General features: G+C 42.5%; 1 protein-coding gene across 4 annotated transcripts in view; it reads left to right on the top strand.

Moving 5' to 3' along the window:
* Positions 1–15,847, top strand: part of CREM (cAMP responsive element modulator) — an 837,541-nt gene that overhangs the window by 691,946 nt on the left and 129,748 nt on the right. For all 4 annotated transcript variants that reach the window (XM_078663315.1, XM_078663314.1, XM_078663316.1 and 1 more), the window contains one exon: positions 7,584–7,772. In XM_078663315.1, the coding sequence (XP_078519441.1) occupies positions 7,584–7,772 (189 nt within the window). The remainder of the gene's footprint in view (positions 1–7,583; positions 7,773–15,847) is intronic.

The raw sequence follows: 15,847 nt of genomic DNA, 5'->3' as shown, positions 1-15,847 counted from the left end.
AAATTGCACACCGTTATCTGAAACCAGATATGCAGGAACGCCTTCAGATCTGAACAATTTTTTGATAACATTTTCAGTATTGGGATGCTTCATAAATTTGAAAGACACCCATTTAGAGTGGTAATCTACAATTGTAAAGATAAATCTGAAACCTTGATTTAAACCACCCACAGGACCTAAAAAATCAATCCCAAGCTTTTCCCAAGGATTTTTTGGAAAGATAACCGGAGATAAAGGAGAATTATATGTACCTAAAGACTTTTTAGCATGAGTACACTCAGTACAATTGTTCAACAAGGTCTCCACACTAATATCCATACCAGGCCACCAGTAATGCAACCTCAATCTCTTTTTAGTGCTGGTGATACCCCCGTGACCTTTGTGAGCCAGGGCAACAATTTTATCTCACATTGAAGTTGGAGGGATAAGTAGGGAACCTCTCAAAACAAAATTGTTTTCAAGACTTAATTCCTCCTTAACTTTAGAAAAAGGAAGTAAATGTTTGTCTAGCTGATTTTCTCTTGGCCATCCCACAGATATGTATCGTCTAAGAATTTCTTGAGAAACATCTTCCGCCGAGGCTTTTACCCAATCAGATTGAGACACAACGCTATCCATTAAACTCAAACCTTCAACCAGATTGACCACTACTTCTTTATCATCAATCACCATATCATACTCAGAATCTTGTAAGGGACACCTGGATAAAAATCTGCTTTCAAATTTTTCCCCCCCGGGATGTGTCTCATAACAAAATTAAAATCGTAAAGTTTCGAAAACAAACGAACCAATCTAGGACTAGCCCTTCTTAATCCCTTATTATTCCAGATAAAAATTAGTGGTTTGTGATCAGAAATTAGGATAAATTCTCTGCCCCAAACATAAGTGGAAAAATGTTTAACACCCCACACACAAGCTAGGGCCTCTTTCTCTATCGTGCTGTGGCTAAGTACAGCACCTAACCCAATATTACTGGCATCAACTGTAATGTATGAAGTCTTTTCCTCATTAAAAGGTTTAAGAGCAGGAGCAGTAATGATCAAATTCTTGAGATTCTCAAATGCTAAAGTTTGTTCATTACCCCACATGAACCTAACCTTCTTTCTAGTTAAAACTCCTAGAGGTTCACTAATCAGGGCAAATTCTGAACAAATCTTGAATAGAACTCACTCAAGCCCAAGAACGACCTCAACTGATGTTTGTTAACAGGTCGATCGCATTCACAGATAGCTTTTAACAAATCCTGTTTAGGACTGATGTGGCATGATGTGGATGATGGGAGATGACATGACCCAGATATTCTACTTGATCAAGTAAAAATTTACATTTTTGTTTCTTGACCGTCATGCCATACTTATTTAATATGCCTAAAACTTGGTCTAATTTTAAAAGATGTTCTTGTACTGTATTGGTAGAAATTAATATATCGTCTTGATAAGCTAGTACGTCCTTGACATCTCCAAATAGTTGGTACATTAATTTTTGGAAGACCGAGGCCGCAGAAGCCAACCCAAACGGTAACCTCAAAAATCTGAAATGACCAAATGGCGTATTAAAAGCAGTAAGATCTTTAGACTCATTATGCAATTCAATTTGATGGTAAGCCGCTCTTAAGTCTATGGTGGAGAAGACCTTCGAGCCCTTTAATTGCGCCAACATGTCCTGGATACGGGGTAAGGGAAAACAATCAATTTGAATATTGTTATTCAGCGACCTTAGATCAATACACAGTCTGAGCTCGTCAAAAATCTTTTTAAGAGCGACTACTATTGGAGAAATCCACAGCGATGAATCAATTTGTTCTATCACTCCATCAAAGCATAATTGATCAAGATGATCTTTAAGCTTATCTCTAATGCTGAGGGGAACATGTCTAACCTTATGAATAGTTGGAAAGGCATCTGGTTTCAAAATTATTTTGTTTTCAAAGCCCTTAACTGAACCTAACTTGTCAGAGAAGACATCTTGATGTTTATTGATTATGGCTTCTAAGGACAAACAATCAGTGGTCACATAATTCACATTTTTTGAACGATCCAGAGAAATAGGTTCGTCAGTACCTGGTCTTAATACCATACCAAATTTCCCTTGGTCTTTCCAACCCAGAATATTATATCCCTTGTTCGCAATATATATCTTAGACTCAATGATCCTATCTTCAAAGGTGAGACTGTCATTGAAGTAACCCATCATATCAATCTCCTGTCCGTTAAAAGCTACAGTACGAATATCAGGAGGTGTTAAGTTAATTCCTTTCCATTCTTTGAAGAAAAATATGTCAGAAAGAATGGTAACAGGAGATCCAGAGTCCACTCTCACTTTCACTGGGACTTCACCAATTTTCATATCACATATCGGATCCCCACTAATAAAATCCAATTGTGAGTCAACCATATCAATTGATAATAAGATATTTTTAATGGACTTATTTTGTTTAACAATCCCCACTTCATTTAAATGTTCCATTTCAAGAAACATTGTTTTAGGCTTAAATTTGCAAACTGAAGTAAGATGTCCAATTTTCTTACAATTCGCACACTGTTTCTTTAATGCTGGGCAGGTAGGAGAGTTAGCGAGATGTGACTTTGACCCACATCTAAAACACTGGAGAGATTTATCTCCTTTTTTCGATTCATTTTATTAGTGGATTTATCTCTATGTGAGATTTGAGAAAAATGTTGTGAAATTTTATTGACTGATTCAGTAACAGTAGGTTTGATAGAATTGTTACCAAGTTCTTTAGAAGCAGAAACGGACCTTTCAACGCCCCTTGCTAATTCTAAAGTTTCGGTAAGTGAGGGATTCCTACAACATAAGATCTTCTTTTGAATTTCATTATTAAAACAATTAACAACTAATTGGTCCCTTAAATATTGTTCAATGGGACCTTCAAATTCACATGAACAGCAAGAATTCTCAATTCTGCCAAAAAAGTATCAATGCTTTCATGTTCTCTTTGTTTCCTGGTATAAAACTTATGTCTTTCGACAATTATACTTGGCTCATCTTTAAAGTGTTTCTCTAATCTCGCTACCGCCTCAGTATACTCATTCCAATCATCAGAAGGTGGACGAATAACTTGAGGTTGATGATCAAAAATTCTTTGGCCTTCTCCACCCAAAGCATTATATAACATGGCATTTTTCCTAATGGGAGAACATTTTACTCCATCAATTGCTATTATGTAACTGTTAAAAGCTTTATACCGCTGAACCCATTTAATTTTAGGAGTGCCAGGCTCAGGGAGAAAAGGTGATGGAAGAACTGCTGTTTGTAAAGCCATAATATAATATGAGAAAGTAAAATTAACAAAAATTATTAGGCAAGGTATAGGTGATAAATGTAAAAATACACAAGATAGAAACATAGAGAATTTTGATATTAGACGTAAAATCCTAAAATCATTTTAACTTACTGTTTAGCTAAAGATAAATAAACATTTTCAAAATAACAGCATTAAAATCAAGATCAAACACATAACATAAATGCGCATCTAAGTAAATCCAGGTCCAAAATAAATGTTTCTTTAAACCTAGAAAATGTATTAATGTATAAGATTTGTGAAGATCAAATCAGCATAAATAAAATAAGCAGAAGGTTGTAAATATCACAATAATGCACAATAACGCCTCAAATAACGAACAAATTAAGTCCAAGAAGCTGTGCACATCAGCGAGGAAATGCACAGAACATTGAAATCTGAAAATAAATGTTTGTTTAAAATGAATGAAATGTTGAAAAATAAGTTATTATTGTTCATAAATCAAGGTATAAATACCAATTTACGTGTATTTAATGTTGTAGCCGGGTAAAATGTTTCCGGTTGAAAAGTATTTGTGGAAAATGGCTGCCACGTAGTGACGTGTAGAGAGCACTGCGTGAGGAGCGTAAAGACGTGCCACCAACGAGACGAAAGAAGTGTAGACAAGTCGCTGAAGGAGGCTCACGCAGAATTCTTAAATGGAGCAGCGATTTCCAGCCGGTAAGCAAGATGACGAGACCGAAGACCAGAGCGTTCCAAGATCGGCCGGTGAAGATTTTTAAAAGATGCCATCAGGTACGCAGATATCCATGAGTCGAAATAAGTGAATTTTGGTCAAAAATACACAGTTCCAAGGTGTTAAAAGGAAAGCAGAAATAGCGCGCAAAGAGTATGTAATAAATGCCTCTATGAGTAATATGCAGCGAAGCTCCCAGTAGGTAAGGGTGAATTCAAAATTAATAGAGCTTACAACGAGAAAATATTGAGTTTGGAGCGTTCTAATTGAGTAAGATTAAGAATTCAAAACACTACGAGACTGCATCGATAATGTTGAAAGTAAACTCCCAGTAGAGTTAAACTCAAAAGCGCAAATAAGGTTGAAAAATAAGATAGGAAATTCATCAAAATGTAAGCTGGAAAAGTGAAAACTTATCTCAAGTATAGATGATAATCTTCTTAGGTATCAGTAGATGATAATCTTCTTAAATGTCAGTAGGTCATCAATCAGTAATCAAGAAGCACTGTAGGTCTGATGGATCTTCTTTAGAGGTTAAAAACGAAGGGTTCAGGGTTGCTGACTTGACCACCTCGTCGCCAAATTTATGTTACATCCAATGAAGAGATGAGAAGTTTAGTAAATAAGAATACGGTTTATTCTTATACAAGTACAGCACTCAGATCCAAACAGAGTGTTTCTTCTATCAGCTCCAGCATAGACTGACCAGCCAGAGCCCAACATTCTAAACTGCTAAGCAACATCTAGTTAAAAGATGCAGTACTAACATAACATTTGTTAAAGGTACATTAAACATAATATAACAGAATAATAAATGAATAAGATATAACACTACCCCACAACCCTATACACACACTCATGGATTCGACGCTGCAGCGCCTTCGTAGTCTCTTGGTGGGCATCTGCTGGCTACCAGTAAATGGCAATGCGGCTGGCCGGCAGGTTCCGGGGTCTGTTGTTCCCCACCTGGTGGCTCTTGGATGTGGTGCTGAAGCCGCCGGAGCTTGATGCACCACTAGGGGCACACTCAAGAAGACGTGTGTTCTCTGGGGCAAGCGGGGGCACTCCAAGGAGCTGCAAACCGCACCCGGTATAACAGGGCCCTTTCCATGTCACCTGGGACCTACACTTCACGGCAGCCTGCTGCGGCTGCCGCACTTGCTCACTCTCTTGCGGCTCGCGGCACACTGCAGCCTCTGCGATCCACGGCCCACTGAAAAGGATGATGGAGTTCGGGGATATGGGGGGGGGGAAGGAGGCCTCAGCTCTTTCCCCTCAAAACGGCACAGCCCAAGCCCCCGACGGCTCCACTGGCTCCAAGGGCACCGAGTGCTCCAGGCTCTGCTGCGTCTTGCATGCTGCGTGGTCAAAAACTGGTGAACCATTCTTCCATCACCCCTACAATACTCTCTAATTCGATCTTTTTTTCTTTGTCTGAGTAGTGCTTGTATTCAATTGGGCAATATCCTCGGGTGACGGAGTCAGCAGGGGGACTTAAGATCTCGTCTACTTCTTCTAGGAAGTCGTCTATTCAGTCCATATTACAATTCCCCCCAGCTCATTTCTCTCTTTTTTGCCAGGTAGAGACCATTGCCCACATCCGCCACCTTCCTCTTGCCCATTATGCAACCTATAAGACCTATAAGAAGTAGGGGGAAGTGAGCTAGGGATCAACAACTCCTGATGGAGAGAAGATGAAAAGGAGTTAGCAACCTTTGGGCTTGATGTAAGAAAACACAAGCGACACAAAGACACAGCCCAGTTCAGTCCAAAGGTGGTGACTCCAACGGGTTCTAATGGATTTAGCAGTGTCAAAAGATGAGTTTTTTTTTTCTTTTTGTAGGTGCCTCCCTCTGCTCCCACCTTCAAGAACTTAATGAACAAGAACGAGTAACCTCCTTCTCTCAATCAAAAGGCTAGTTGGTCAAGTTAAGGCCTATGCATGATTAAGGTTGAGGTTGAAGTTAAGGTCTATGCATGCAGGAATAGTCCAGGAAGAGAACAGTGCCAGCATTGAGATTATCAACAATGGCCTCCAGTTACCTCTTCCCCTGGTCCTTACTGATGTCTGGCGCCGCCTCCACCCACCGGTGCATGTAGGCATTTGACTGTGATTAGATGTGCTTACAACACTCTAGGGCACTTGACAGTCTCTGGCTCTGATCTCAAGTGTCACACAAGTCCCTCGCCGTGGAGATAGAGCGTATGGAGCAAAGTTTATGAGCACATTTATAAGCCAATGAACGTGCAGGTGAATGCTCAAAAGTCCTTCCAACAGGCTTCGTCAAACATTCAGTTCCCCCTTGAGGGCAAAGCATACAAAAATGGATCCAAGAAGACATCAACTTTGCATCCTCGGCCCCCACAAACCATTTCTTGCTGGTAGCCACTAGTAACCTCCAGCCTGCTTGCCTTGCTGCGCACCCGTACTCACTATGCTCCCAATGTGAGAGGGACGCAGTGGTGGCGGCAGTGGCAGCAATTACTGCAATAAGAGACCCTCATTCCCTCCCAAAGGACCATGGCAAGAACAGCTTAGAGGCAACGTGGAACGGCGTGGGCGGTTAAGCATCAAGCTGCACGCTGGCGTAACGAAAACTGAGGGGGCCTCCCTGCACGGTACGTAGAGGGGCCCCCTCCGGGCTCAATCATGAGCTCTCTGGCCAGAGTGCAGAGCCGAGGGGGCTCCTTGGAGCTTGAGGCCCCCCCCCGCACCGCGTGGGCTGCGGGGGCTTGTGTTAAGCCCCTGAAGCTGCAGCGCCCACCATGGATTCCAACTGCTACAATGCGTTCGATACTCTGCAAACCTTTCTGTGACTGGCATGAGCGTGGCAACAGGGGAGGAGTCCTCACTCAGTACTCCATTTCTGGGTTACTGAACATCACTGTACTAAACATATCTCTCTACGATCAGAAGGGTCTGACAGACGTAAGGGTATATTACTTTTGTAAATCAGCCATTGGAGAAAAGAAAATACAGATGGTCGCCTATTTGTATTTGTTCTATGATTTTTTTATTTCATTTATTAGTTTGTTTAGGAAACCATAAAGCGAGTTATACAGATGACAACTTGCAGAATTTCAAAATGTGTCTACTATTCTGAAATGTTTTGCTTTCTGAGTTCACCCATGAGCTTCACACCTGTTTCCAACACAAACAGCAAGTAGATAGAAACTACCTAAAAAAATATACATCGTGGTCAACCGTGCAGGAAAATGGAAAGAGTGGAAAAACACAATGTTGCTACACCTCTGCCTAGTCCTGAAAGCTGGAAAGATGAGGATCTCAGCATATTAATACTTTTTTGATGCCATGTTTTGACAACAAACTTTTCTAAATTGTTGCTTTATTCTCAGTTCTCTTCAGGGGATTCCACAAACTGTGATTACCTTTAGAATCTCCAACATGTGTGGAGAAGGATGCAAATTTGGCCTTTATGCCTTTTGTGATGCATCTAAGGGGCTAAGAATAGATGTTGGCAATCATTTCTTGAGATCATAAAATGTGCAATTTCATTTTGCAGTTCTTGTACAGACATTTATAGTTTTTTAATTATGCTTTTCTGGTTTCCCTTCTGTTCAAAGTTGCAATTGCCCAAGGTGGAACTATTCAGATTGCCAATCCAGCATCTGATGGTGTTCAAGGACTGCAGACATTAACCATGACAAACTCGGGAACTCCTCAGCCAGGTGCAACCATTGTCCAATATGCAGCACAATCAGCTGATGGTACACAGCAGTTCTTTGTACCAGGCAGCCAGGTTGTTGTTCAAGGTAAGGGAATCTAATCTATTTTATTTAAGATTTTGGGATGCAATTCTATTTACTGTTTAGTAGTCTCTGTTTTTCACATTTCTTTCTTTCAAACCATGCTACTGTGCTTCAACCATTCAAAATGTTTGTACTTGTTTCTCTCTACTATGAATAGTTATTTTTGAGCTAACAAATGTTAGTGGGTTAAGCACTGTTTGTTCTAAACTTTGATGTAGCATTCCCAAAACTCTCTAAAATGACCCTAGTGATCAAGGCAAAAGACTTTCAAGATGAAAGTTCCTTAACTTCTGAAATATTGTAAGCATCTTGTAGGTTATGCATCATTTTGTTGGATCAACAATGGACCTGTATGGTCTTGACAGCCTCACCAGTGTCTTTATCATCAGTATATTTAATCAGATTTTTTTTTATATATATATTTTTATTAATTATAACACAAGAGTAAAAATATACATATCGGGCATCATTCGGAGGAACATATCGTAATGGTGGACGGGCAAATCAATTAGGAAAATACACAACAATTATAGGCATCCGAAAGACATCAATAGCCGCGTAGGGCAGAGGTGAAACAATACGTTACAGTTAACCTAAGCAAACATCAGCGAGTCCCGCCCACTCAGAATACAGGATATGAAGACCAGACACTCGATACCCAAATATGAGACTAAAAATCAGGAGAATACGCCACATCTCTTGTGAAGAAGGGAAAAGGGAAAAAGAAAGGTCATAGAACAAAAAAAAGGAAAAATAACAAACCCCCCCTCAACCCCCCACCCTGCACCCCTGCGGATGGCTACGACCTAACCCACTAGCAGCGTGCCTGTCGCCCACTAAACTAACCCCAAGGAAGGGAAAAGATGGAGGAGGGAATGTCGTAAAAGCAAACACACCCCCGGTCTCCCGTACCCACCGCCAGCAGTGACCACCCCGAGACATAATCGAACCAACATTTAGCAAAATATACAAACCAATCGGGGGAGTATAACAAAGCACCACCCAACTCCCAGCACAGTACATGTGACAATCCCGGCATTGAGTCAAGCCATATTATCAAGTCCAAGCTCTCAAGTTCAACCCTGACCAGTACGGTATTTCGGGAGAGTCTCTTTCACTCGAACCACCATCACAAAGGAAAAGGCGGAACGTTCATTAAAGTCCACATCAGTGTTGCAGGATCGACAAAAGGATAGAAAGTCACGATAGCCACAAAACGAGTGAGGGAATGTGTCCAGAAATAGCAAATCTCCCCAACAGTCACTTTGGAATACAGCACAGAAGACTGTCCATATCTGTGCGAGGCGGCAGCAGGATCGAGCAGGGAACGATAGCGGCAATCACGGGCTCACTGAGTGTGAATTGGGGGCCGACAAAGCACATTGAATCCAGGTTCTGCCCGGGGACCTCGATCTCTGGCGTACATTGCACCGCTGGTACCACAGATGTATTAGGACTAAATGGAGAGTCGTGTGCCGGTCCCAAGAGACTGTCCACTTGCACGATCAGTGTCCGGAATACAGCGGTGGATTGTGAATGGAGCGCCTCAATGGCAGCCATGACGGCCTGTAGCGATGGCGTACTTTCCGTCCGCCCCATCTCCTCTCACGAAGAGGCAGAGCAGGATTCGAACCCCGGAGGCCAGCTTCTCCGGGGTAACAGGCCACGCAAATCCGATGACAGTAATGGGCGCACTTCGTCGTGCCAGATCGACACCTTCGCCGGCAGCGAGGGCCCCGGCCCGTCAACCCCGGGAAGGGGCAGGGTCTCCGGGCGTCAGACCCCCGAACACGGCAACCGGTGCGGTACGCTGTTGTCTCCACGGTGTAGACCGCTCACAAAGTCAGCATCAAACAAGCAGTTTACGATGCACTCCGGGGGACCGGGATCAACTCCAACCCGGATAGGCCAGAAATCGAGGCCCCGGCTTCCACACGATGTTAGGCCGAGAATGGGAACACGGCGTATCTTTGGCATCCAACAAGATAAAAAGCTCGGGATTACACCTTTAGAAGCAGGAACACTTCACGAACCCGGGAGACCGGTGCGAATTCAGGATTGAGAACAGGATATACCAGCTGCTGGCGGAGGTCGACAGAGCCTGGAGCTTACGCGGCCATCTTGGTTGCTGGCGTAGCTCCTCCCCCCCTAATCAGAATTTTTAATGACCAAAACGTCTCTCACAATGATCTCTTGACTTTCACAAAGAGGTGCTGGCTGTACCCTTGATTATAGCGACCTGTTGCACATAATTTTTGTCAGTAATGTCACATTTAAAACACCACTCACCTTCAGGATCCGACCAGAGGGGTCGGTGGTCATGAAGCCTGTCCAACCGCCTCCCCCCCTGAGTTATCCCCCAAGAGCGGAAATATACCGCTAGCCTGAGAGAAACCACACAGTGGGAGGAGGAATGATACAAGTTAATAAAAGCTGCTGAAGATATCTGGAAGGCCTCGTCTGCAGTGTTCTCAATAGGAATAGAAATGTCTATCCTCCGGGTAGAGCCAACCTTGTGTGTGTTGCCTTGTATATGAGAAGGGAACAGCAGGGTACGTCGGCCACCTCCTGTAATTCCATTCAACATGAATCATATACACTCTTCCCCCCTCATAGTCAATACTCACAGCACACTCCTCATTCAGCTGCAGGAAGGTGAAGCACAAGATCAGAGTCCAAATTTCACTTAGTTCCAAAACAAAATTTAAAGGTAAGCAAATGTATTCTGTAGGTTAAACTTTAGAAAGTCCCCTGCAGTACTGAAAACCTACATATCCTGTACTTCAGAGAAACGTTCTATCTGGGAATTATGCCAAATGCAGTCAATAGTACACAAAAAGGAACTTAGTGCGAGGAGCGCGCACTGCGGGATACTCAGCTGCCAGATAGTTCGGTTTCCTCTCTCCCTGCTTGCAGCACAGTGAAGAGAAAGTTAATCTGGAAGGTTCCACTACTTCGCAACAGTTGCGCAGATGGAGGTGGGGGTTTGGGGGGGGGGGCGGGGTGGCAGGCGTTGAGAGGTCCACCCCAGGCAGCACTGTTTTTGGGGGCAGCAGAGGTGAGCAAGTTCGTCTGTTGACTACCACCATCCCCCACCCCATGAACAAGTCATCTGACAGCCGCTCCCCTCCCCTCCCCTCTCTTACCTGTACCAGGTGGCAAACTTCTAGATACCCCACAGCGTTGCAATCCTCTGCGGCCCAGCGAAAAGTCAGAATGTTAAGAAGGAGCTTACAGATCAACTCCGTGATTCAAGAAGATGAAAGAGCTGGCGTTTGTTACGCATCCGGCAACCACCAACAAGCAAGAATGCCCAAACCACGGACATAACCGGCATGCCCCCTAGTGGGACGAGAACTCAAAGTAAGCCTATGGAAGCTTGCAACAATTGATTTTTATTTCGGATAGGGTTCCAAGTCGCACACAGTTCCACCTCCAAACGGATTGTCAAGCCCTGGACAATCTCAGAAGTGTGGTCTTTATACATCTTGACAACTACATGGCTGCTGAATGTAGTGCCTTTTCTGACAGCCATTTTGGAACTTGTAGTTCTGTTTACTTCTGGTGACTGGTTTACCTACAGTCAACATTCGTACCCCAGTCATACAGTGATATACTAGTGGTTTGAGCCTAGGTTTTGGATGTGTATATGTGCCACCTTGCCCAAAACCCATCTTACGGTACACTACCATAACAATTTTACCCTGAGACAACTTGCTACCAGAAAACCTGCTAGACTATCAATTTATGTGGGCCACAAGTAGAAATATGTGCTATGGTGTGGGTTAGATGGCTGGGATCTCTTAAGTTCGGGCCTTTCTGATATCTTGCATTTTGCACTTTCTGCTGCTTAGCAGGGTCTGGCAGTGGCTACAATCAAGAGTTACCTGGATGTCACTTTGGCTGTCATGAGATTTCCTGATTAGCCATCATTGTTTTTGTGAACTTTGGTGGCACATGTGCTGAAAGATTTACTGTACTTGTTTCCTTCCCCTCCATTCATTGTTCCTCAAAGGGATTTTGTTCTTGCTTTGACTTTCTTGATGGCATCTCCTTTTGAGTTGACGCGCAGTTGCGCAGTTCGACTTTGTACCTTGTGAACAGTGTTGCAATAACGCCTTGATGTAGAATCATCAACTCTTGCCAGTTTTCTACCTATAGTAGCTGATTCTACATCCCTTTCCAACCTTCTTGCCCAAGGAGGTTTCAGCCTTTCATATTCCCCAGTTTATCTCTCTTCAAAATTTCTTTCCTCACCCTCATTACACCATAGAGGAGGAGTGACTACATAGACTTTATCACTGGCGTTCCACACTTTACAGAATAGAGTGGATGATCAGATCTTTGTGGGCTTTGCAGGGGCCAGAAAAAAAAGATGGTGCCCAAATGCTCCATTTCATGTGAGGATGTCCTGTGTATGAAGATCTAGTATGCCTTGGCCAAACAAAGATCCTCCGAAGTACATTTGTGCCCACTCCAATAGGCAATGGTTTCTTCCACAGCTCTCACCAGAGGCATTTCGGTGGTGGACATTTACCGATTTGGCGTGTAGTCATTCCTGCATATGTTTGCTTACCATTACATTCTCACAGCCCAAGCTTGCATTGCAGATACTGTGCTAGGGTCTACTGCATGATTTCTTTTTATTAATTTGCACTACTCATTCCCACCCCTCCGCTGGTATTGCTTTGGGAACCATTTTTAAGGTGAGAAATGTCCAGGAAGATGGATCCACCGGAAGTATACTTTACTTACCTTTGGTAACAGTATTTCTCCAGTATTGATTCTTTCATAGACTCAGATGCTTGAATCTTTCTCATCGTCAAGGTGGGAGTTCCACGATTGTTATAACAAGCAGTGCATAGAAAAGCATTGAACAGAAAAGCTTAAAATAATGACATTGTTAACCAATTCACATAATTTAATAAGAAACAATCTTCAGCCAATCAGGAAGTAGCTTCCTAAACACACTTCCCCTACTGGCCAGCATGATTCAGATTTCTAGCTGTATGTATTGTATTGTATTGTAATTGCATTTATATAACGCTTACTACCCCATACGAGGCGTCAAAGCACTTTTCGTCGAGAAGCACGCTACTCTGAAACCCAAACAGGATTAGTGTGGAATTAGTATAGGGAAATATAAAATTAATTTATTTGAGTGGTGGACATGTTTGTCTGTTATTTTGATTGAAAAGGAATAGTGGGTATAGAAGAGGGAAGGGTCTAGGAATAGGAAAGGGAAGGGTCTAGGAAGTTGTTTTTTTGGGGGGGTTCATAGCAATAGGAGGGGGTTTGTAATTAGTAAAGGGGAAGCGGAGGGGGAAGAGTTAGAGAGAAGGGTTTAGAAAGGTTTTTCGGGGAGATCTGAACAGTAAAAGAGGTATGAGATGATGGAAGGAGGGGTAGAGGAGGGAAAAGTCCAGAAAGGGTTATTTTGGGGGTCATAGTAGTGATATGGGGTTTGGGATGAATGAGAGTGTGGAGGTAGAGGATATATTGAGAGAGGTATAAGGTGAGAAATAGGGTAGGGCATTGGAAATTATTAGAATGAGGTTTGAGATGAGTCAGAGTGGAGGTAGAGGATATATTACAGGACTCCCTTCATAAAACGCTTGTGGGAAGTTGGAGGACAGTAAGGGAGAACAAGGCACAGGCAGCCAGTAGTGCTGCCCTCTTCTATATGCACTATATTACATTTTAATGTGAAGTATTTCTCTTTTCAAAAAGAAAAGCAAACATTTACTTATTGGGTCTGTTGTGTGGTTGTTGAGGGCTAAGGGCCTGATTCGCAAAGTCAAACCTACACCTTTGTGCATGTCCATGACCCTTAGACCATGAATTGGTAGTGGTCTTTATTGACAAAGAAGGATTTGTTTCTTACCCATAACTCCTGTTCTCTCGTAGGGGAATTTCCACCATAGTCATGAGCAGCAAAGAGTCAAGCCCATGTGCAAGGACCCCAGAGCACTCCCCATATACATCTTCTCAAGTGTAGACCCCACCTCACCCCCCCCCCCCCCCCGAAGGCACGAAGAGCAACCCAAGAAGAAAAGGTTTATTCAGCCCACAGGAACAGGCCACACTAACCCAACTCTCCATTCTGCACCCTGTGGTGTGTGAAGGGAGTCTCCCTGAGCTCTGCTCACTTTAAATGGCATTTCAGCTGATTGTAGGCATCAGCTGATCTTTAATTGAACTTATTTGGATACATCCTCAGAATTCCACCAACTGAAAGAAACTTCTGAGAGAAAAATAATGTTAGAATATGCTAAAAAAAAAGGTATTTTCAGACCTTGTGGATCCAATGGTTAGCTCTTTTTATATTCGGAGGACCCACAGAATGTATGCCTTCAACCACACCATATATCTAAGGAGTATAAGATATACAGAAACTTTCCAGCAAAAACTCTAAAGGATAGAGAGGGCAGACTCCTGCTTTGGTTTCAAAAGAAAAAGTCAATGGAGCAACAATTATTAGGATATGTAGTTGGGTGAACATATTCACATCACAAGAAACCTCATAAGACAAATTCCTTTCTCTAGTTGTCTAAGAAAATCCGAAAGGGCTCTGAAAAAATGGGTATGGATAAAAGATGTGCATCAAAAGGGAGAAATTATACGGTAAAAACACTCTGATACCTTGGCAAGGTCAGAAGAATCCAGGACAGGGCCTTCAACACCTATATTAAGAACATCTTCTGAAGTAAATAAGGTGTAGAGGAACCCCTCTTCAACAAAATTGAGGATGATGAACAAACAGTTGATGGCCTGTCAATGATGAGGAAACACATCAATGACTCAAGCTTCACAAAGTTCGACGTAGCCAATAATGTTTTTAAGCAAAGAAAACACCCTCCCAGGACACCACAAATGGACTGATCAACAAAGGAGATAGAAGTTATGCTTATTAGTGAGAAAGGAAATCCCATACCAATTATTCTCAGTCAGGGGATCTCCATTGATAGTCATAAGCACTGAATAATCTTGCTCATGTGCGGTGATCCCAAAGCACTTTTTCATAGTATATCTTGTTAAGTGTAGATGTTCGCTTTTTTCAGGAAGACCTGTAGTAATACTTAAGAAAAGAACATAATGCAACCTAAAAGCTAGGCTACAATGGCCAAATCCTTCAGATTAAAAAAAGGTCAAGACCCATATATATGAATATTTAAAGCCAATACTTTATAAAACAGCTTAAATCTCTTTCACAAACCCTTTGTGTAAAGGAGAGAGATGAAGTATAGCAGGACACTGTAGCCCCAGAGGCTGTCATTATATGAGTGTAAAAAACGAGTCTGTGCCTTTAAGGATCCAGAGACCACGAGTACCCCATCGTGCTTAGCAGGTGGCAGTTTCTTCAGATCTTTTTTCCGGCTCATGGTGACAGGATCTTGGAGAGCTGAGCTCGGCCTTTTAGGCTTTTTCTCTTCAAAATTCTCTTGAATTATTGTCGTGACCCAGGTGCCAACGTTAGAGGCGGTTACAAGAGCAAACGTTCTGAACGCTAAAGCCCTGCATCCAAAATGCATTCAATGGGCTAACTCACTCACTGCAACAGGTGTAGATTACAGGTTTGATTCTTCATTACAAACACAAGCTTTCCTGCATTACGAACAAGAATATCCTCTGCCTAATGAAATAATGCCTCTAGATTGCTAGGACTACATCATTTATACTGATGGTTCTGCCCAGTCTGCCTTAGGGACAAAACAGCAGAGTCTTCCATCCTGAGAAAACCTACATGCAGTCACTCAGTGATAACACAGCGCAGCTGGCAGAACTGAAAGCTATAGTACTGGCACTGCAGAATACGGATGCTGGATTCCCCACACTTATAGTGTGTAATTCGTATTATTGTGTGCAGTCATATAATGAGTACCTACATTGTTGGAACTAGTACGGTTTCAGTGATTCAAAAGGCTGCACAGTAAAGCGTAAGTTGCTTGGGGAAGAGGTGGCGAAACGTGTGTAGAAAAATTAATATATTGGCTAGGCCACAAATGTGAACTGACCGTTGTTGTATCAGAAAATAAATTTACTTCTTTATTTTTTTTTTTTTTCAAAACCTTTATTGC

The sequence above is a fragment of the Lissotriton helveticus genome, chromosome 10 (genome assembly GCF_964261635.1).
Source record: "Lissotriton helveticus chromosome 10, aLisHel1.1, whole genome shotgun sequence".
Lineage (NCBI taxonomy): Eukaryota > Metazoa > Chordata > Amphibia > Caudata > Salamandridae > Lissotriton > Lissotriton helveticus.
The sequence above is the reverse complement of the archived record's forward strand: the minus strand, read 5'-3'. Positions and strand labels throughout refer to the sequence as shown.